The sequence below is a fragment of the Tympanuchus pallidicinctus genome, unplaced genomic scaffold (assembly GCF_026119805.1).
Source record: "Tympanuchus pallidicinctus isolate F22 unplaced genomic scaffold, pur_lepc_1.0 scaffold8, whole genome shotgun sequence".
In the NCBI taxonomy this organism is placed as follows: Eukaryota; Metazoa; Chordata; class Aves; order Galliformes; family Phasianidae; genus Tympanuchus; species Tympanuchus pallidicinctus.
In genome coordinates this window covers 55071068-55092031 of record NW_026294802.1, presented here as the reverse complement: position 1 = coordinate 55092031, position 20964 = coordinate 55071068, and the positions used below count along the sequence as shown (strand labels likewise).

Genomic DNA, 20964 nt, shown 5'->3' with positions numbered 1-20964 from the left:
GCCAACACACTACATCAATTCTTATGGTGTTTCACAGGGAGAGAGGGCTTCACGTAATGGTTTCAGTTTCAAGCACGTGTACTTCTAGAGTGCGTATGAGATATGTGCCAAGCTTTTGAGAAATTTCACTGTGTGTCTGCACTGCTTTCAAATGGGTCCTTTCCTGGTGAGCTGCCACAGGTTCTTGTCTGCAGACATGGTGGGCTGTTCCATTTCCTGGGTCAGCTGGAGGAACAGAAAAGCGAAGGTGGAGGTTTAGAGTAGCGTGCTCAGAAGACACTGAAATAACATCACTGACCTCCACGCGCAGCAGGGCTGTGCCAGCGGTAGGAGCCGCATTTCTCGTTTTTCTCTCACCATACAATTACGTTAACAGCTCAGCAATTTTAGGTAGGTTTGCAGTTTCTCTTATAATTGCAGATTCTTCAGAAGATCTAAGTAGAAAAGTTGGGATTTCCCCCCCTTTTTGTCCTTTATTTGCTTTTTCATTTTCTTTGAAAGCGTCAACCGCGGTGCGCGGTGCCGGACGCGGAGCGGCGGCCGAACACAGCGCGTTACACACAGCCGGTGGAAGAGCCGCGGTGCGGGGCCGTCCGGGCCGGCGTTCTGCTGCCCTGCGAACGTTCAGCTGTCGGACCCGGCGGTCTCCGCAGGTCCCTTCCAACCCAGCAGCGCCGCGTGCTTTTCGCAGACACAAATCGAAGCGCTTTATTGCGGCACGCCGGGCTCGCCCACAGCCCCTGAACCCGAACCGAACCGAACCGGGGAGAGCCGCGTCCGCGTCCCAGGGCCGGGCACCGCGCGGAGCCTCGCAGGGCGCAGCCGACAAAGCACACAGCCGCCACCGCCATTTCGCGGCGCCGCGCCCCGCCCCAACCCCGGCCCCAGTCCCGGCTCCGCTGCGCGCGCACGCGGCCGCCCCGGAAGCAAAAGTGCGGCCGTGACAGAGCAACGCGGCGATGGCGGCGGTGTCGGTGCTGCGGGCCCCGAGCGGCGGATTCAGCTTCGACAACTGCGCTCGGTGAGGCGCGGGGCGGGCGGGGCGCGGGGCTGGCGCGGGCTCGGGGCTCGTACAGACCGCGGGGCTCCTTGCGTTGCAGGAACTCGCTCCTGGAGGCCGAGCTCGGGCAGGAGGGGCGGCGGCTGCCCGCGGCCCGCAAGACGGGCACCACCATCGCGGGAGTCGTCTTCAAGGTGAGCGGCCGCGTGCGCCGAGGCGGCGGGGAGGGGGCCGGGGGGGCGCGGGGCCGGGCTGAGGCCTCGTTGTGTCTCGCAGGATGGCGTGGTCCTGGGGGCCGACACGAGGGCGACCGAAGGGATGGTCGTCGCTGACAAGAACTGCTCGAAAATACACTACATCTCTTCCAACATCTAGTGAGTATCGCAGGCGGCTCTGCTGCGGCGGCGTTGGGAACGGATGGGATTTTTAGCTGTGTGCTTTGCCGCAGCGCAGACCGGGGCATACTTTAAAACGTTTACTGGTGTTTATCAGAACGAGCTGCTCGTTGTTTGCCGTTTTGTTTGCTTTTTGCTTTGCGCTCTGCAAGCGTTGGCTGGCTGGGATGTTGATTTCCTCAGGTTTGCGGTGAGGGGAAGGAGTGCTGGGGCTGCGTGCAGCAGTAAGGCGGCTGTGGTTCGGAAACTGCAAATGGCGCCTTGGGGCGGCAGAGGGGAAAAACAGCAGTTATGGGCGTTGAATGGGCTGGGATAACTTGGGGAGAAAACGTAGAAAAGAAGCTTGAACGTGTTGAATAAAGCAGCCGAGCTCCAGTTTGGCCACGTTTGGTTATTTGCTTCCCTTCCCCTGCTCACCGAGTGCAACCTGTAATGACTTTCAGCTGTTGCGGTGCGGGCACAGCTGCAGACACTGAGATGACGACTCAGCTGATTGCTTCCAATCTGGAGCTCCATGCGCTGTCTACAGGACGACTTCCACGTGTGGTCACAGCCAATCGAATGCTGAAGCAAATGCTTTTCAGGTGACTGAATGCTTTCTTATTTATTAGCTATGCTGTTAAGGCCACCACCCGTGACTTGTTCTTGTGGTGGGATGTCTGTGTAAGATCCATAATGAGACTTTAGGAAAGATTAAAGAGTTGTTCTTTCCTTCGTAGCTATTTGAACTGAGATGAAGGAAACAAAGCCTGCAGTATTTTAGAGAGCCCGTGCTGCAGCTGTACAGCGTTGATTAATATTGGAAGTTGTGCTGTTGTTGTCTTGACGAAAAATTATCTGCTTGTTGGGTTGATTGCAAGCTGTTGTACTATGGCAATTGCAATTCCTATCAGCAATGTGACTTAAAACACGCCGTTAAAATGAGGGCACTTTCTCCAAACCTTTAAGTGCTTCAGTACTGTTTTTAATACCGTTTTTCATAGAAATAAAAAGTACTATTGGTAGAAAGAAAGAATGAAGTGTGTGTACTTGGAGGTTGTGCAAGCTATGGGAGAGTCTGCAGGAAAATAAAACAAAGCCTAAAACCAAATAAAACTCCAAAAAAGCTAAGTTCAGTAGATAGATTCTAATAATTCATCTTAGTTGTTTGATGCTGTATTGCTGGGCAGCTTGCCCTAAGTGTGTCACAAGACACAGCTGAAAAGTTACAGCAGCCAAGAAGATCTCATGGGGGAACAAGCATGTTTTCTTCAAAGTCCCTAATTATAAACTTAATCACAGATACAGGAATTTCGTGTAGTGTTATAAAACAGAATTATCTCCTGGTTAGCACAAACATAACGGCCAGTCTCCTTGCTTGTCCACTGCATGCTTATTCTGCTTGACAGTGAAATAATCATGTTTTAGTTAATTTCACAGATAGCAAAAGCAGTCTTTCTATTACAGAGCCATATGTGATGTAAGCATGGAGAAATTCTCAGATGAGTGCATTGTGGCTTTTAAACAAACAAAAACCCCACTGCTTTATCACAGATTCTCAGATTCATGTGTAAATGTTGTTCCTAGGTATCAAGGCTACATTGGTGCTGCCTTGGTTTTAGGAGGTGTAGATGTCACTGGGCCTCACCTTTACAGCATATATCCCCATGGATCCACTGACAAATTGCCTTACGTTACCATGGGTAAGTGCTGCCTCCATTGTACTGCAGTGTAAGAGCATTACATCTTCCTGACTTGAGCATTCTACTTTGCTGGCCAGAGGTAACCAGCATTTTAGCTTGCTTTGGGATTAAATATTTCCTTGAACACGTAGTTTTCACTCCTTGCTCAGGAGTAGTGATGGTGGCTTCCTTAGAGCCTGAGAACCAAACCATTCTTTAATCTACATGATTGCCTTGCTCCTTCCTGTCACTCCTTTGTCTTCTTTTGAGGTACTGTTTTCCTCTTCAGCTGGTTTTTCAATTTCTGTGGTCCTCATATTCCAGGGGCACAGATTGGCTTCACAGGAGGCTTGTTATTCCAGAAGTTTCCATTTGCAACTTAAAAATAATTTTGTCTGTCTTAAGTAAGCGTTGTTGTGCCTCCAGTAGTTTGATGCAAGTGTTGAATCCCTTTACACCTGTGTGGATCCTTTTTTGGTGTTACTGCCAGCAGTTTGGGTTCTGAAAATGAAGAAAAACCAAGGCAAACAACAATTCTTGTGCACAAAGCTTTTGCTACCAATGGTTAGAAAAAGCATGCAAACCCACTTTGTCTATATTTTTATTGGATCTTTGATATATTGCTTTAATATATTACTCATTCCTCATTACTTCAAGGGAAGGTGTTCTCCTAAAAATGAATTCCTTTGAGATCATTTTCTTAGGATGCTAAAAACTCAGAGAAGGCTTAGAAGAAACACATTGAGGTTCTGGTGCACAAAAGCCAGGTCTGTACATAAGATACTTTCTTTTATGGGAAAACTGGAAAACAAAAACCTAAAATGCTTTTAAGCAGAACTTAGAGAAGTGTCTCACAATGTATCTCATAAAGGTTGAGGAGAATGAGGGGGCACCAAGAGTGAACCTGTACGTACCTGTAAGTGTAGTACCTGTTTGGAGAGGCTCTGGCCTCTGAGCTAACTTGCCTTGCTGGAATTAACAAAGTTATTTTTAACATACAGCCTTTAACAATTAAAGCTTTCCATGTCTTTGGCCTGCACAGCTGTCCAACAGAACGATGCAGTTAACTGTATGGTAAGGAGAACTGTGGTTCGTTTGCAGGGATTTCTGCAGAGGTAGTGCTAGACCAATAGATGGTGCCATTACCTCAGGAACTGGTGAATTATTTCCTTGGCAAAATCCATGTAGCAGTCATGTTATGAGATGCCATTGTTTAGCCTCTAATATAATTATTAAAAAAAAAAAAGTGTAAATCTCTGATTCTTGTAATTGCCTTATATCCAATGCTGTAGAAAACTGTAAAACCATAATTGACTTTAAGCTGCCAATTGCTAGTAGTTAATTGCCTGAATACAGTCACACAGCTGCCATTATGTACATGGTTACTTTTGTGCCTATGTTTTAAAAGATTTAAAATGTGATATTCTGAACATCCTACCCATTCCTCCTTCCCTCTCCAAAAAGAAGCTGAAATAGAAGAGTAAGCTCAATTAGGTAGGGAGCAGACTTTCCTGGGATTAATTTTACTGCAGCTTTAGCTTTGGTTTGCTGTCAGCTGTGCCAGATCTGCCTGGTGGTTGCACGTTCCTTCTGTGCAGGATCCCACACAAAGCCCTTCTCAGCACGATGTCCTTTACCTTTCTGCTCCTGGTACACTGCGTGTGTTTGGGTGAGAGGAGACTTGCTGATGTGTATCAGTGAAAGATGGTGCTGAGGCAGACAATGTATCAAAGATCAGAATAGGAACTGTACTTCTATTTCATTTAGAGTATGATTTTCACCCCTCCCCCAAATATTCTAAGGGTGCTTTATGAAATCTGCGTGCGTATCTTTGAACAGCTGTTTTCTGGAAATGAATCGGATTTTTCTGTTTTTAACGTGCTCAGATATCTTGCCTGGAATAATGTTTGTGGATGGATATAGTGATGTCCTCCCTTGCAAGGCAGATTTAAAAGATACTCAGTGCTTATTCAGGAGTGAAAACATCAAATTAAACTGTTTATGCTGACAAAGGACAAAATTGGATTTCAGCAAACGATGCAAGATTGTCTGATTGCTTGGCTTGTCTGGGAAAGCTTCTGGCCAAGAAGCTTATAATGAAATGCATGCATAAAATTAAAGTAGTTGAAGTCTGTAGTTCAGCTTTCGGAAGCAGTAAGTATGTTCCAGCAGTCTCTGGTGGCAGAAGCCAGTCCCCCGGTGCCAGCAGTGCTCCATATTCATAAATCAGCTCTCCATGCACTAGCAGTGCTGTCCTGCCGAGCAAGCAGCTCCACTGCTGAGCCAAGGCCCCTCGGCCAGGAAGCGGGCTGAAAAATGATCGCGATCGATGGGATCGCCGGGTTCCTACCCAGAGCGAGCGGCGATTGAATAGCAATGAGTGCTGGTGAGTAAGTGCCCTGTCAGGGAGCCCCGGCACTGATGGATGGAAGTGCTAAACGCTGCTCTCTGCAGGCTGCGCACATCCTGCGCCGGGGGAGCTGGCAGGTCCTGGCTGATGGGAGCGGGCTGTGCTAAGTGCTGAGAGCTGCCTGCTGGTGGTTTGCCCACGGGCCCAGTTCTCTGGGATGGCTGCAGACCACAGTGGAGGAGTCAGCTGGCTGTTCTGCAGGTGTCGACAGCTACCTGTGCCTGTAAATCGCATGTTGTTGTGGCACAGCTCCTTGTGTAAACACCAGTCGAGGTTTTTAAAGTCACTTCCAGTCAAATACAGGAGGTTTTTGAACGATTCGGTTGTGAACGCTTAGTAAATGGCCCGTGTTTCTTGAGGAAGTAAAGCAAACTCTTACGGTGTCATAAGTCTTCTCATTTGTGCTGATCATTAGACTGAAAAACGCTTGTCTCCAAGTAAGCTTTGCCAATTTGTGTAGTTCTTCATGGTTGTCTGTTTAGCAGTCAATGTTTCTAGGTCTTTAGGTGTTAGATTAATACTTCCCAAGTATTCCTCTTCTGGAGGTGTAGCTCACAGAGCGTGTATGCACAGGACATTCCTTGGATCAGTGCAGTGCTTCTGCTTGTGTTCCCACAGCCAGGTGGGTCCAGGCTTCCCCAGGTGTTACAGGTGGGTGTGTGGTGTAAGTGTGCTTCAGAGCAGCTCCTGTGGCCGTTGTCCAACAGCAGACGTGTTGTGGTGGAGAAGTGTGTGTGTATCTGTGCTTCTAAAGGGCAGTTGTTACATCTGGTGCTGGTAACAGAATTTCCATTGTGATGTTCAAAATGACAAAAATCTCTTCTTTCAGAAGATGTGGTGCTTCTGCTAGGGCTTTTTTTTTTTTAAAGGAAATGCAAAATTGTAAGTCTTTAGTGTTTGTAACTAGTAGAAGAAAAGGATTTTTAGATGTAAATGTTTACTTCTAGATACCATTAATTAAGACTTTTGACAGCTCTCTACAAACCTGTTATGGGACTGTCTGCATTTATTTAAAGTTAATAAGTGTGGTGGTTATCTCATGTACCACAGCATGAGGAGCTGCTTTCCTTTCCTTTCCCCTTCCTCCTGGAGCCTGCTCAGCTCTGTCTACTTCTTTGGTGAACTGCTTTTAAAAAGGAGCTGGAGGAATAACTCCAGTCTGTGCCATCTATGGAATAGTTGGAGTGTTCCATTATTGGTTAGTTTATCAGATACTGCAAGTCTTGAGAAATGAAGACCATTCTTTCATAGCTCATTGGTTTCAGTGTAGGAATTTGTCAGCCAATATCTGTCAGGTTTTCATTCTGGCAAAATCTTTTAGGCTTCATATCTCAAGGACGCCTCATCTGAGGGTGCCGTTGTTTCTATGCTCTGGTTCCAGGGTTTCCCCTTCTGCTTATGGTAGGCCTTCAGTAGGGTGCCTAAGGAGCATGGTCTTAAAATTGAGATCTGGTCTCAGAACCCTTTTCCCCTTTTGTTAGAGATGCTCCTGCATTATTCTGCAAAAGGAATCGTGTTTGAAGTGCCGTGTTTGTTCTGGAACGCACCTCGTTCTGCCCTTGTTGCAGGGATCAGCGCAGCCCTTTTATTTGGCGGTTTGTTCTGTGATATCAGCTGTTTTTATAAGCAGTTCATTTCTGCTATTACCTGCTTAAAAATCCTTTTTATTCCCAGCTTCAGCATTTAGAAAAAGGAGTCACGTATTGCTCCGAGGTGTGAATGAATAGTCATTGCCTGTAATACAAGTACACACTTAGAGCGTCCTACTGCTTTTAGATGTGATGTATTTGGTACTGTAAAGGTAATGATCCTCAACCACAGCAATATTCTGTAACAGGAATATCTGTCATATTCATTGGGATTACCATGTTCATTGATTTGTGTCTGTAAATCTGCTGTTTCTACCCTTTAAATTTGATCTATAATTGGGCCTCCTTAAATGGTTCAGATAAGGTAGTCTGTATTTTCTCAACAGTGTCGCTGTCAGCTTCTCCTTTTTCATTATACATTCAGCAGACTTGATAAAATCAGCAGGACACCTCATTTGAAACTGTTTAATCGCTGCCTTTTTCTTTCACTAAACCATTGAGGTGGTCAAGCGATATACACAAATCATTTTAAATAGAAAATACGGCTTTCTCTGTGACCCAGCTAAACAGATAGCAGTATGCAAAACAAGTTAAAAAGTAATAAATGCCAAAAAATCTTCTAATTGGAGTAAAAAATGGCAGGTAACTTTGTTCGCTCCCCAAAAGTAGCGCTCTGAAATATGGTCAGGGCTGCAGACAGATGAGAGCTCTTCCCGAAGGTTCTGAACAAAGCCGGTCTGCGGTTCCAAATGGCAGCGTTCTGCTGTGTCAGTTTGTGGGTGTAAGAGTGCTGGGGGTGCAGCCGGGCTCTGCTGTGGTTCTGTGCCTGCAGTGCTGCTGGACAACAGCAGAACTCGTGTTCTCATCTCTGCCATCTGGTCTGCCAGAGCTGAAAGTAAAACGGCACGGAGCGATGGGAGCAGAGCTGGGCAGGAGCCATGGGGCCGTGCTGGGCTGTGTGCTGTGTGTGCTGGGAGCAGTGGAGGTTGGTTGGGCTGCAGCAGGTCGGTGCGCAGGTAGGCTTTGCCTACATGTGCTGCTTTTGTCAGCTTTTCCTTTAAAACCTGCCAAATAAATGCAGAGAACCAAACTCCTGTGTCTACATACAGTATCTCAATGTATTAGTGCCTAAATAAATGTCCCAATTGTGTTGCTGCAGGTTCTGGCTCACTGGCAGCTATGGCTGTTTTTGAAGATAAGTACAAACCGGACATGGAGGTAAGAGATGTTATTAAAACAAGTGTTTCTTTCTGAGTAATACTTGGTGTTAAGATTTGAAGAGGTTTGAGGCTGTAGAAAAGAAGTTCAGTCTGCTTTAGCACTTTAATGTATTGATGTCAGCTTACTGCAGAGCTGTAAAAAATTTAAGGATGAGGTGGATTTTAAGAAATGAATAATTTCTTTCAGATGTATGTATGGAAAAGCTCGTGTGATTTTAATGTAATGAAAAACTTCAGGAATTTAACAACCTTAGCATAGTCAGTTTTGCTGTTTTTCCGTTGGCCATCAGTCCATCTCTTTTTATTTTTTATCTTTTTATTTTATGCAACTCTTAATCTTTAAAAAATAAAAAACACAACATGATTGCAAACCAACAAAGTGTTGAAGTGGTTTAGGAAAGTCATTGGATTTTGGGTTGATTGGGTTCTGAACTAGCAGCTGCTTTCTTACTTTTCCAGTCTACCTAAGAACTGATCAGTGGGAGACTTGCAAGGTTGTGAGTTGTGTTGTTGCTGATGATATGGATCAAACCTGAAAGATGTTCAGGTTGGTTGGGCAGTCTTCCAGTAGCAGAACTGCTGAGCATTCAGTAGTGAGCAGTTGTTTGGTGCTTCCCAGATGTGGCCCTGTGCTGTTTGTCCCATATAGCTGTAGGGGCTCACGACTACCGAAGCGCAGTAACGTGTTTGTGTTGCCTCAGTATCTTGGGTAGGATCTGAAGAGACTTCTGGCCTTGAGGATATTTATAAATGCTGTCCAAAAAATGGTAATCTTTAAGTAGGCACTCAGTATCTTCTGCAGCACTGCAGGAGGTGCCTGACAGAAGGAACCGCTGGGTGTAGATTTCCTGCTCTTCTTTTTTCCCTTTCTACTGCTGGGAGAATGGCACAGCCTCTTTTCCAGCCTCTTGTGTGACTGCGCACTTGGCACTTGTGTGCTATTCATACTGAAAGCAGGGATACAAATCCTTGGAATCAACAGCTACAGCATAATAGTCCCCTTTCAGGGACACAAATGTCAGAGGGCTGTGTGATGGAACTGAAAATCTTACCTCATTCTCAGCTAGTTCTCGAGCTTGTATTTTAAGTCCTTCTTTGTGTAAGAGCAACCAAAAAAGGCACCAAAAATTGGTAAATTTCCAACTTTTCCTACTTAGAAAGGTCATCCTAATTAAATTGCCTTCATACGCAACCATAAATGGCAACAGATACTGCTGAAACAGGCGTGTAGAAACGCAGCGCACCAATTTGAGGCAGATATTGAGATCTCTGAGAGCACCTTAACCCTTCCTTTGTCTTCATCCGACGCTCTTTGTCTGATAACAGGGCAACCATCTGAACATCCACACCAGTGGAGTTTCAGGTGCTCGAGTCCAGCCCTGTTCTTCAGCGTCTCTTCGTGTGGTGGCTGCCATCTTAAAATATTCACCTTTTTGTGCCAAATGTATTTTTCCAGTAACGTGTCCAAATAGCGTGGTATTTCAGTTGGAATTAAATCTGAAGGACGTTGTGTATTCTATAGAAAATTTGCTGTGAAATGGCGATGATGAAGTTCAAATTCCTGCGGATTAATTTAATGCAGTGGATGGATATTTTGCTGCCGAGATCAATGCTGCTTTCTTGTGTGCTAATTGTCAGAATATCTTGCTAAGGCTACTGGAGGGGAGTGGTGCTGCAAGACCATCACATCACAGAAACATGATTCAAAGGCAAACTGTCCTGCACCCTCTGGTATCGACTTGCAAATTAGCATCTGGAATGTAATTAAACAAGCTTAATGAAAGTAGCAGCTGAATACTACTGGAAAAGACAATCAGCTTTTTTCCCTCTGATATATATTCTGTACTATTGAAGCTGATCACCAAACACATCGTGTGAGCGCAGTTAAAAAAAATTAGCATTTATTTGAAGAATAGGAACTGTTTTTCATTCTGTTATGCTTTTGGCATGCACTGGTGTCCCATGAGAGCCGTGCCACAGCAGATAGTGCACAATATTTATAAATCCGTGACAGGCAATAATAGCAACTTGAAAAATTCTTTTGCTAGAATTTCAAGTTGAGAGCTGCCAAAAGCTGAGAGGATCAAATCTGCAGTGGCAGCTGCTGTGCCCTACAGTTAGAATCATAGACTTTGAAGATTCTCAACTTAAAGAAAAGGGGGAAAAAAAGAAGAAAAAAAAAAAAAAAAAGACTGCAGGCTTAGCCAATTTTTGCAGGTTTCTAGAGCCCTGGCTCTCTGCCTTTTGAAGATGAGTTGCTGAAGCTTCTACCACTGCCTGAGGCATGCTAACACCAGCAGGATGTGTTTTTTTCCACAGACTTAGTGTGTCTTCAGATTTAAGCAGCACACGCTTTATCAGTGCCAGCTGTGATGGTCCTTTCCCTGGTTGCAGTGCCGGGAGATGATCTTTACCCAACATCCTTCAGAGAAACTGCTAAGATGGATGGTGACGTACACAAGTGCCACTTCTGCAGTCTGATTTATGGAGGCATGTTTCATTATGAAGCAAGTGCTGGCCTCTAGAGGAACCATTATAGATTGCTGAAGATGTGAACACTTTCAGCCCTGAAGGCCTGTAGATGCTTCAAAAATGTAATGCCAAGCACCTAACTACTGTGGAACAATATTAATCTGTCATGTGGGCAGCTATAGGTCTGCTTTAAAAAACATAAGTGGAAGAACAGCGCTTCTAATAGAGTGGTTTGAGCTCAGATCTTCCATTGCAGCCAATTTTTCTTTCAGGAGAGTGGCCACATGGTTTTTAAACCTCAGTCAGAATTTGCAAATGCATTCATGCCTTCCGGTGCTGAACAGCAGTGAGGAGATATGGCAGCCATCGTGATCCAGGGGAAAACTCGGTCTGCTGTGGTAAATGCTAGAATTCAGGCTTTGTCTACATTGTGGTTGTTGAATTTCTGGGGAAACTGGGGGGCACTGTGTATTTTATCCTGGTATTTTGACTTTTTTGGGAAGGAGAAGTTTTTGTCTGTAGAAGAATACCTCGATGTCGTGCAGCTCTGTGTCACCATGGATGAGTCCGTGTGGAGCAGGCTCTGCTGCCTGCCTTGGCTGCATTTCAGCAAAACAGCCAGGTCAATAAGAAGGGGATCTAAAAGGAAGAGAGGGAGAAGAAGCCATGGAAAATAGTGCTGTTGCAGAACAAGGAGTTACACCTTGATGTGATGAGTTCAGGGGCACAAAAGAGGTGGGGAAAATGGACAGAGTTGGAGCCTGGTAGATATTTGTAATTGTAACTAAGGCAGATTGCTGCGAAGATACGAGATTATATTTAGTCATTTAAGATACCATTTTTTTTAGTGTGGCATTAAGAGGTGATGAGTAAAAACCAGAAGCCTCTGGAGGGGCAGGAAGAGATTTAATGGGGTGGTTGTGCTGCTGCAGCTCGGCTGTTGCACTTGTGCTGCCGAAAAAGCGTCCATCTTCTGCAGCCTGCCCTCGGAGTGGAGCTGTGCTCCTTCACCTGCTAGCAGATTGGATCTGCCTTTGCTAACTTGTTTGGTTTTGACAAACACAGGTTGGAGTGCAGCCTTAGGAGCAGGTCAACTGGCAGATTTGGGTAGCCCTCTGTGGGAGAAGCAGTGAGCGGTCAGAGGTAGCAGCTGTGGCTGTCAGAATAGGTGTGCTCACAAGGAAATTGCAGGGGGAAAGAGGGCTGGAAGTCCAGTGCTTAGGCCCGGCTCTCCTAGTGCAGCTTTGTTCCTGGCATGGCTGCTGTCATTGAGAGACGTGAGGCCAGTGCTGTGTCCCCATGACAGCTGTGATGTAAAGGACGCCTTCCTCCAGGCTCTGCACCAAAAGCCTGTGTTGTACCAAAGGGAAGGCTGCAGAAATGCCACTTTCACCACGTTGACCACATATCACATATTTATTTTACAGAAATAAGCATCAGACATAGCACAGAATTTTATAAGAATGTGTCATTTTCTTCTGTTGTTGAACAGGTGACACACAAACCGTTCTGTTGTATTTCCTACTGCTCCTTGGTAGGGTGGCATTATTTTCGTTTATTAACTACTGGCAATAACACTGAGCTATTTTTGGAAACTGTCAGAACTCTCTGATCTCCAACAATAGTTGTCTCATCAGTCTTATTTAGGCTGCATCTGTGTGATTCAAGGCTCAAGAGCAATGACAAGCTGCATATGAATGCTGTATTCATTAGTGATGGTGATCAGAATGCCTGTGTCCCACCACAGGGCTCAGGTGTGCGGGCTGCAGGCTAATCCCACCAGCTGACACCACCAGCTTTAATGACTCTGGAAGGTGACCGCTTGCTGGGAGGTTTGTTGGTTGAACTCGGGCAGCAGACAATAGGGATCAAGCCAGGCTCTGGGAGGTAAGCTGGAGAGCCTGCCTGGGATACTTGAATCTGTATTGGTGTGAAACACGGAGATTAAGGAAATGGGGGGAAAAAAACCTGATTCTGTGAACAAAAATAATTACTTAGATATATAGAGCACATAAATACTGCGTATTCCATTAGCAGTGACAGTAATGGAGATGATTGGCAGCACATCTCCGCTGCCTTGTGCTGACGGAGCTCGCTGGGATGGGGTTTGTTGCTGTCCATGTGTACCTGTGTTACTTTCTCCTTGGGAGACCTGGATTTCTGTGCATAAACATCAGGGTTACTGCAGTCAGATGGGAAGCAAAGGCTTTCTGTGCTGTTCTGTTTCATGGGTTAAAATTACTGTACACTCAGTTTCTGCATGGTGTGTCAGACGTTGGTTCTGTTCTCACTCTCATGGCATTGCGCCTTGCGCTGATTGATTGCTGTTGTAGGACTGTTGGATTTAAAACATTCTGTACCACTTCATAGCTGGGCAGGCTTTGAAATGGCTGAAGTCACTGGAGATGTGTTTTGAGGTGTTCCTTTTGAGTATATCAAAGTACAGTTTCTGTGCAGAAATCAGATGGGATCCATCTGGTACCAGCAGAGCACCAGAGCATGTACCTCTGCTTCTCCATTTACAGGCACATCTTGCCTTGGTTTAAATGGGGCCTTGCTGCATGACCAGGGGCAGCCGTTGCTTCACCTCTGCAAAGTAATTCTTAAACTTTGTGCACAGTAGTGTAGATAAGCAAGTCAGACACAGGGCTCCATGTTTGGAGATCATTTCAGTGCTGGGGGAGGCTGCAGGACAGGTCATTATTTTGGATGCGTTTCTCAGGAGCAGGCATTCTACCTTAAATTGCTGGGCTCTGTGTCTCTCGCACAGCTGCAGAGCCGGAGCCCAATGGCTCCAAGTGCTCTGGATGATATTTTGGGTATTGCGGAGCCGCTCGCGCAGTGAGGACAGCCTGGAAGGAAGGGAGGTGAGGGGTGCTGCCCTGTGCTGGCAGGAGGCTGCATGGCCTTGCTGCTCTCGAGGGCGGCTTTGGTGCTGCAGGGCAGGGCAGTGGAGCAGCCCATGGCACAGCCTGCAGCAGCACAGCCTGTGGGATTTACTGCTCCGTTACTGCGGGGCAAATTTGTTTTGTTCTGAGCACCGCCCTCCTGGACACCAGGAGCTTCTGCCGAGTACAGGCGATAGATTACATGTGTTTTCCTATTAGTTCTCACTTCAGAGTCTGGAAATAGCATTAGAAGAAATCCTGCGGCTGTGAGAAGAGCTGGTGATTTAATTCTGTCCGCAGACGTTGTGCACATCTCCATGTAAGGAATGAAATACAGGAACCGGTGCTACCAAACAGTAGTTCCCAGTCATATACGTTTTTTGCCTTGGCAGGTAATTTGGCATAAATTGTTAATGTAAATCCAGGTTAGTGGGGAAGACATTATTTTACTAAAAAAGATAAACTGCTGATTAATTCAGTATAGAACTCAATTACAAATTGAAAGTGTCTCTGCGGGATGCCAGTACCCTAAAGACAGCAGATGTTGAATTGATACTCCAGCATATTTCACACTGGTATGAAATATTAACGTGGTTTATTGTGGTGATGTGCTGTGCAGTGCAGGGGAGGAGGAGCTGCGAGGAGTCGGTGCGTGCAGGCGGCCGTAGCGATGGAGCAGGAAAAAACGGAGTTACTGAGAATCGTAATGAAGGACTTTGGTTTATTTTATTGGAAAAGTTCTTACAAGAACGTTTAGGAAGACAAACATTTTCTGTAAAACATACCTGCGTTTCTCACAGCAAAGCACGTCAGCTGCGGTGCAGGGCAGCCAACCCATGGCTGCTGCTCAGCAGAGCCTGCAGCGGTGCGGCCGCTTCTGGGGCAGCTTCCTGGTCTTTAACAGCTGCTCATAGTCCTGAATACTCCTATGGATGATATTTGAAGGCACATCTTTCTTTACAGATTCTGCTTTCCGCAGTACCTCAGCCTTACTTTGTGGCTTTCCAGAGAATCAATGAAAGATGGTGGGGAAGGAGTAGGGAGCAGCTGGAAGGACGGGCCGCTTCCAGAGCGTGTTCACTGTTGGAGATGGAGGGAAAGCAAGCTGTTTTGGTTGTCTGCTTGTACAAAACACGTTCATGAAACAAAGTTTATAGTTCATCTGCTTAGGAGGTGCTGCTTGGCACCTGCTTTGTGGGGAAGGTTTGTGAAACCTGCATGGCTGAAGGGACGCAGCCGTTCCAGCTCAGAACAAATCTGTTCTCGCTCAGTGGGCTCTTTGGGTGTTTCCTTACAAGTGAGAAAGCAAAGTGCTTTTCTTGTCAGTTCTGTTCCCTCTTTGGAGTTAGCACAGATTTTAGCATCGCTTCCAGTTATGTATTGATCTCTACCACAGTTCCTCCCTCCAGACAGACTTGCACATCCTCTCACATGCTGCAGCCTGCCGATTACTCTTCCGAACTCTAATTATGCTTCTGTAGGTGCTTATGTCCTTCAAGAGGTATCGCGTTCCCAGCCTCCAATTCCTGCCCTCCAATTCCCACCACTTCTCTACAGATTTTTTTATTTGTGTATTTATTTTTAACTATCTCAGTCCTTCCAAAGCTTCTGATTTCTTCCCCTTCCGGCCTGCCAGCCCGAGGGCCTCTTCCTGTAAGTAGGATGAGTGACAGAATTCCAACAAATTTCATTCTGCTGTAAAAGTCAGTTTTTATAATGGCTTTTCTTGCACCCTATGATACTCACTGTGTACTGATATTTCAGATTCTTGATGAGGCTTAGTGCTGGAGAGCAGCACAGCCTATTGGATACCCAGAGGATACTGGTGACCTGCAGAAGGTCACCAGTATCATTATCCATATCACCACGACCATCATTTGTTTTTGGTAAAAATTAAAAAAAAAAAAAAGCTTTCTATGGTTTTAAATCTGGAAAAGATGTCGTGTTTGACTTGTGAAGTTATAGAAGTGCTGCTGCTGAAGCAGTGCAGCCGTTCCCTTCACTGCTGTAGGCAGTGATTAACTTGTGTCAGAGCTGCTGGCACAGGCTGCAGTAACGCGAGGTAGAAATATCCACATCTGCTGTGGAAAAGTCTGTTCCAGTAGTACTTGAAATCTGGAAATTGCTTAAGTGAGAGGAGAAACTTGATTCAAGTCATATACAAGAGTAATGTGTAAAAGTTCCTTATTGGTGCTGTTTGGGACTTGTGCCGTGGCAGCAGTGGAGAGGCAATCCATCAGTTCTGAGCGTCTACAAAATGCAACTCTCCAGATAACAGGTTTAAAGTAAAGATTTAATACAGCCTCTATGTACTATGATGCTGCAGTGACAGTTTAAAACTCATTCTCTAAATCTCAGCAGACTTTATAGCTAGCAGTGGGCCCATATAAAGCTTAATGGCATTACAACACATAAATCATCTTTTAAAGATGCTACCAGTAGCTCCAATATTAAATGCAGACAATTGTCTGTGTTATAAATAATTTATCAAACACCGTTTCAGATTGGCCCTCCACGCTGAGTTATTTATTTTAGCCTTTACTGTGCTATTCCTGAGACACGCTTTGAAAGATCCATTACTGGTCAGTTTAATGAACTTGGGGTCTGCGTTTCCCCCTCAAGTACTGCGCTGCATCTGTGCTGACCATTACAGGGCTGATCTGGACCTCTTTGCGCCTTTTACAAGTGCTGCCCGTTTGTCATGGAGTGGTAAATGGAGCTGCACATTGGAGTCCTGGGACACATTGTGTGATGCAGTGATGGAGACAAACAGATAGCTCTATAAAGCGCTGCTCGTCACCGCTGGCTGGTGCTGCACTACATCACTCTTGCTGTAATCTCATTTAAGAAGCAGCGTGGACCCGAGAGAATGATATTCCCAGTTAGCTTGGTCTTTGCAGCCGTAAAGTAGGAAGTGCTCCTTTTATATACTCTGAACTTTTAGGGTTTTTTAAGATTAATTATTACAGTGACTCCTTCTGTCCCCGTCCTCAGGACTGTGTCAGCACTTTTTCCAAGAACCCCCCATTTCCAGACTGTAAAGCAGCAGTCTTTGCTGGAACTTCGTATGCAGGGTCTCTATCAAGAATTTGTTATTTTATTTTTTTCCTCTCGTGGCTATTCTGGTCATCTTTCTAAATTATGGAAAGGGGAGGAAAAGCAAACAGCTCTGTGGCAGGGTTTTCTATAACTAAAATTACTCTGGGTTCACGAGCTGGGCAGCACTCCATCAGATCAAAGAGCTGAGGTGACATTTTGGGCTGTGCTCCGCAGCGCAGCAGGGCTGCAGTGAGGGGACAGCTGAGCTGTGGCGACTGCAGCTTTGGAACTATTTTGATAGCAGCAGGCTGACAGCACGTTCTAAAAAGGAGAAAAAAATGTGGCGAGATGACACTGCAAGATTTTCACGTTGCTCTAAGAAAAGATTGAATTCAAGGGGGACGAAGCACCCACCAGCCTGCTGTGCTTTTCCTGTGCTGTGCTTTTGCTGTGGTGCTTCTCTTACACTAAGCTCGTAGAATGGGACAGAGTAATTTTGGCTCTGCCATGGGTTCATTTTAAAAATGAATTTGCAGCCACCTCGCCGCATGGAGCTCTTTGCTGCGTGTGCCTGTGCTGTGGCACCAAAGCACTGAGCAGCTCTGCGGCTGCAGGACGGCGTTGTGCACAGAGCTGTCCTGCAGGAGCAGCTTCTCCAGCATGGCTGGTTGTCTCGGCTGGAAGTGCAGTCTGGTGGTGGAGGTTGTTGGTGTTTGAAGAGCAGGGCTGGTAGAAATGGATGCTATTTCTGTAGCTTTGCAGAGAAGCCTCACTGCCAGCCAGTACCTTAATTAAGCTGTCAGAGGAGCACTGCTGCTATTAACATTCTTGCATAGCAGCCGGTACAGAATGTGGGTATGTGCTGGCAGTGCTTGGTGCTGAGGCTGAGCCGGGTGCTGCTGCTGGGCGCCCTGTGGCTCGGTGCCCTGACACTGCTGCTCTGTGCACGGAGCTGAGGCCTTTAACACGAGGCAGATGGAGGAGCTGGGTTGGTCAAGGTGAGTGGGGGCAGCTGCTGTGCTGCTCTGCGCTGAGGGCGGATGATGACTGGGATGGTGGGTTAGGGTTAGGTGGGAGGTGATGGGATAAAGCTGGGAGCAGAGCTCCGTGCTCGTGGGCTGCATTCAGCCTCGCTGCTGCCATGTCTGCATGTGGCCTGCCAGCGTGTCCCTTATGTGTGCAGGAGAGAAGCTGCGCTGGAGGCAGTGAGTGTGCTGTGTTCTGGTGCTCAGGAGCTGCTGAGGGGAGTGGGGCTGCAGCACGGGATGGAGGCACAGCCAGGCCCTGAGCCCCCAGCCCCATGCCCTGGGCTGCTGCTGGGCACCGAGCTGCTGGTGCTCTGATGGGGTGGGCTGCCTTCGTGTGGCTGCACAGCACTTTTGTGGCAGCTGAATAGATGCCATAGGAAGGTAGTTTTGCAGCATTCCCCTGTGCTCGCAGTCATCGCTTATAGTGTAAAATTAAGGGTGTAATAGCGCTGTCAGGCGATTTCAAATACTGCTGCATCTGACCTGTGACTTTCAGCAAGTTGCTTTTGAAATGAAAAGCCCTCCTTGGGAGCTGTAGAGGGAGCCAGTGCAGCTGGAACAGCCTGGGCCAGGAAAGAGCTTATGGGGAGCATTAGAACTTGGCTGAGGCCTTTGGGGACAGGAGAGTGACCACAGCTCTTCTGCAACACTGTAACTCAGTTTTGATGTTTCTGAAATACTTCTCTGTAAAAGACATTAACCTGGATGTGACTGTTTGTCTAACAGGACGTGCTGTCCTGTTTCAGACTACGTAGACAGCTCCTAAACCGTGAAAACCAAGAATGGTAACCCACCAGAATGCATTTCAGCTGCTGTGTGGTTGCACTTTTACAAGAAAGCAGCTGATACAAACCTGTTAGAATGGGAATCTTGGAGCTTTTGTGTGTGGTTCAGTCAGCACCTGCCTCTAAATTCACTGCACTTGTGTTCAGGACTGGAATTAGAACTACTGGCTGCAGTTCAGTCTGGAGCTAGGCTGCCTGCAGCACAGTTACTGTTAAGGTGAGCAGAATGTATTGTGCAAACCGTGCTATATTCCAAAATCATGTAAGTAATTTTAGTACTGCAAAGGATCGAGTTGTCCCTACCTGGGGAAGGCAGTAACTGAACTGTATGGGGCTTTACCTTGTGTGCAGCTGTGACAGGGGGCACAACAGGGAACCTGTACATGTGTGCAGAAGCCCTGATGATAAAACCCACACGTTTAATTTCTCCATTAATTGAGACAAAAACCCTGTTTCCTTGACTGTCTTTACTAAATTGGAAGTGTCTGTTGTAAAGGGGGAAAGAGGTGGGTGGTGAGCAGGAGGAAGGCAGCCCACTGCTCAGTGTGCTGTTGTTCAGCTCTGTAGTGCTTAGCTCATTTACTGTTGTGAGAGCTCACAGCTTCCACTGTCACATGGACAAACATTTCTGAGAAATGCCAACACTTGTGCAATGACAGCTTTCTTAACTTGTCCAGGAAGAAGAAGCCAAACAGCTTGTGAGGGATGCCATTGCAGCTGGCATATACAATGATCTGGGCTCTGGCAGTAACATAGATATCTGTGTTATAAGCAAGAACAAGTTGGATTTCATCCGTCCGTATGACGTGGCCAACAGAAAAGGCGAAAGGTTGGTATTTCTGAACTGTGCATTATCCAAGGCTGCTCCCAGCAGTTCCTGTTTCCCATAATGCTGAATTTGGGCAGTCAGCAGACGCTCCATGGGTGTGCTGAACTTCAGCTAATGAAGAAAATAAAATTAGTGGCTGCAGTTGGCAGGTGAGTAGAGGCTTAGTGGCATCTACAGGTAAGTGAAAGAAATTAATTGCCTGTCAACTCCACTGTGTTGAGAAACTGCCTTTGGAATTTCAGGCAGTTTGAGAGTGAAGTTTCACATCTGGGGCTGAGCAGAGGCTTACCACTCCTGGCTGCCAGGAGAGTGTGTTACACCTTCACAGCCAGATACGGCTTCGCTGTGCCTTGCAATGCTAAGTCAGATGCAGCAACATTCCTGAAACGTGCCTTGGTTGCAGGCTGGCTTTGTGTTTAATGCTGTGTTTGCACAGAAACCCAAAGTTAATACATTAGTAAAATCAATCTAGAGCTGAAAAGAATTAAATATGCTTTTTCTTTGAGCAAGGAACAGCCAGTCCAATAATGAAATCCAGCTTATTTCTTTAATGATGCAAGTCTTAGAAATGCTAGGTTAGCTGAGGCAGTTGTTGCCAGCAGTTTAGATTTTGCAGCAACCACTGTGCCTCACTCGCTTTAGACTACTGCAAGAAACTTCCATACCATGACCAGCTAATCAGTTCTGGCCTTTCAGATGAGTTTTCCTAGGCATTACCATCTCCCAGATTAACCCTCCTGCTTTCATTTACCAGGTATGGCAGATACAAGTGTGAGAGAGGAACTACTGCTGTTCTCACAGAGAACGTAGCACACCTGGAAATTGAGGTGGTGGATGAAACTGTACAAACCATGGATACTTCCTGAGCATCACGTGCAGCTGCTGTGTCACTGAGGACACACACGAGGTGTGTTTCACTTTGGGAAGCCTTCCTGCCTGGAGAGAAACATGCGACTCACACAGAATAAATAAAGAGGGGTCAGACCATTCTCTTCACCAGTGTTTTGTGGGGTGCTCATTTCTTTTACTGCTTTTCTATTCTTATCTGTTACAAACATGGGGCTCGTGCAGAACTGCTCCTACTTTAATTATCACGGAGTATTAAGAGCAGTATTGTGATGTTTACATCCCTTCTTCCCTGTTTTCTGTAGATGGGGACAAGCTACTGAGCAGATCCGGCCTCCACCTCACATAAAATGTTCTAAGTACTATAAAAAAAACACAACTGAAGCCTTAACCATCTTTTACTTACCTGAAGTTTTCTGCAAATTTCCACTTGGCCGCATCCCAGAACCCTGAGCTCGTTCTCCTATTTGAGATAAACTCATTTCGTGTTTTACATTTACATCCTAAGAAGGGTTGGGCTGAGGCTACGTTCAGCCTCAGAAGGTTGTGTGGTGCAGCCCTCCGTCCCAGCAGCCTGCAGCTGCGCTGTTCCCTGGTGAGGTTTCCATCAGGACCAGTGCTGGCAGCTGCCGTCCACCCAGAACCTGCACAGCCACCAAGCTGTTAGCAAACCTCACACACCTGTTTGCAGCGATGCTTTAATGTTCTCCCCTTTAATACTGAACCTTTTTTTCTTTTTTAAACAAAGGTGTTTATTTTGTAAATCATTTTTTTTTATTTATCTAAAAATGCACAATTGCAA

General features: G+C 46.2%; 1 protein-coding gene across 1 annotated transcript; it reads left to right on the top strand.

The window, feature by feature from the left end:
- The first annotated feature begins 892 nt into the window (after positions 1 to 892).
- Positions 893 to 20312, top strand: PSMB7 (proteasome 20S subunit beta 7). Its single transcript, XM_052668167.1, has 8 exons — positions 893 to 1021; positions 1101 to 1194; positions 1277 to 1374; positions 1839 to 1979; positions 2962 to 3077; positions 8215 to 8273; positions 19165 to 19316; positions 20071 to 20312. The coding sequence occupies exons 1-8, from the start codon at positions 960 to 962 to the stop codon at positions 20180 to 20182; spliced, it is 834 nt and encodes a 277-aa protein (XP_052524127.1). The 5' UTR covers positions 893 to 959; the 3' UTR covers positions 20183 to 20312.
- Positions 20313 to 20964: the final 652 nt, after the last annotated feature.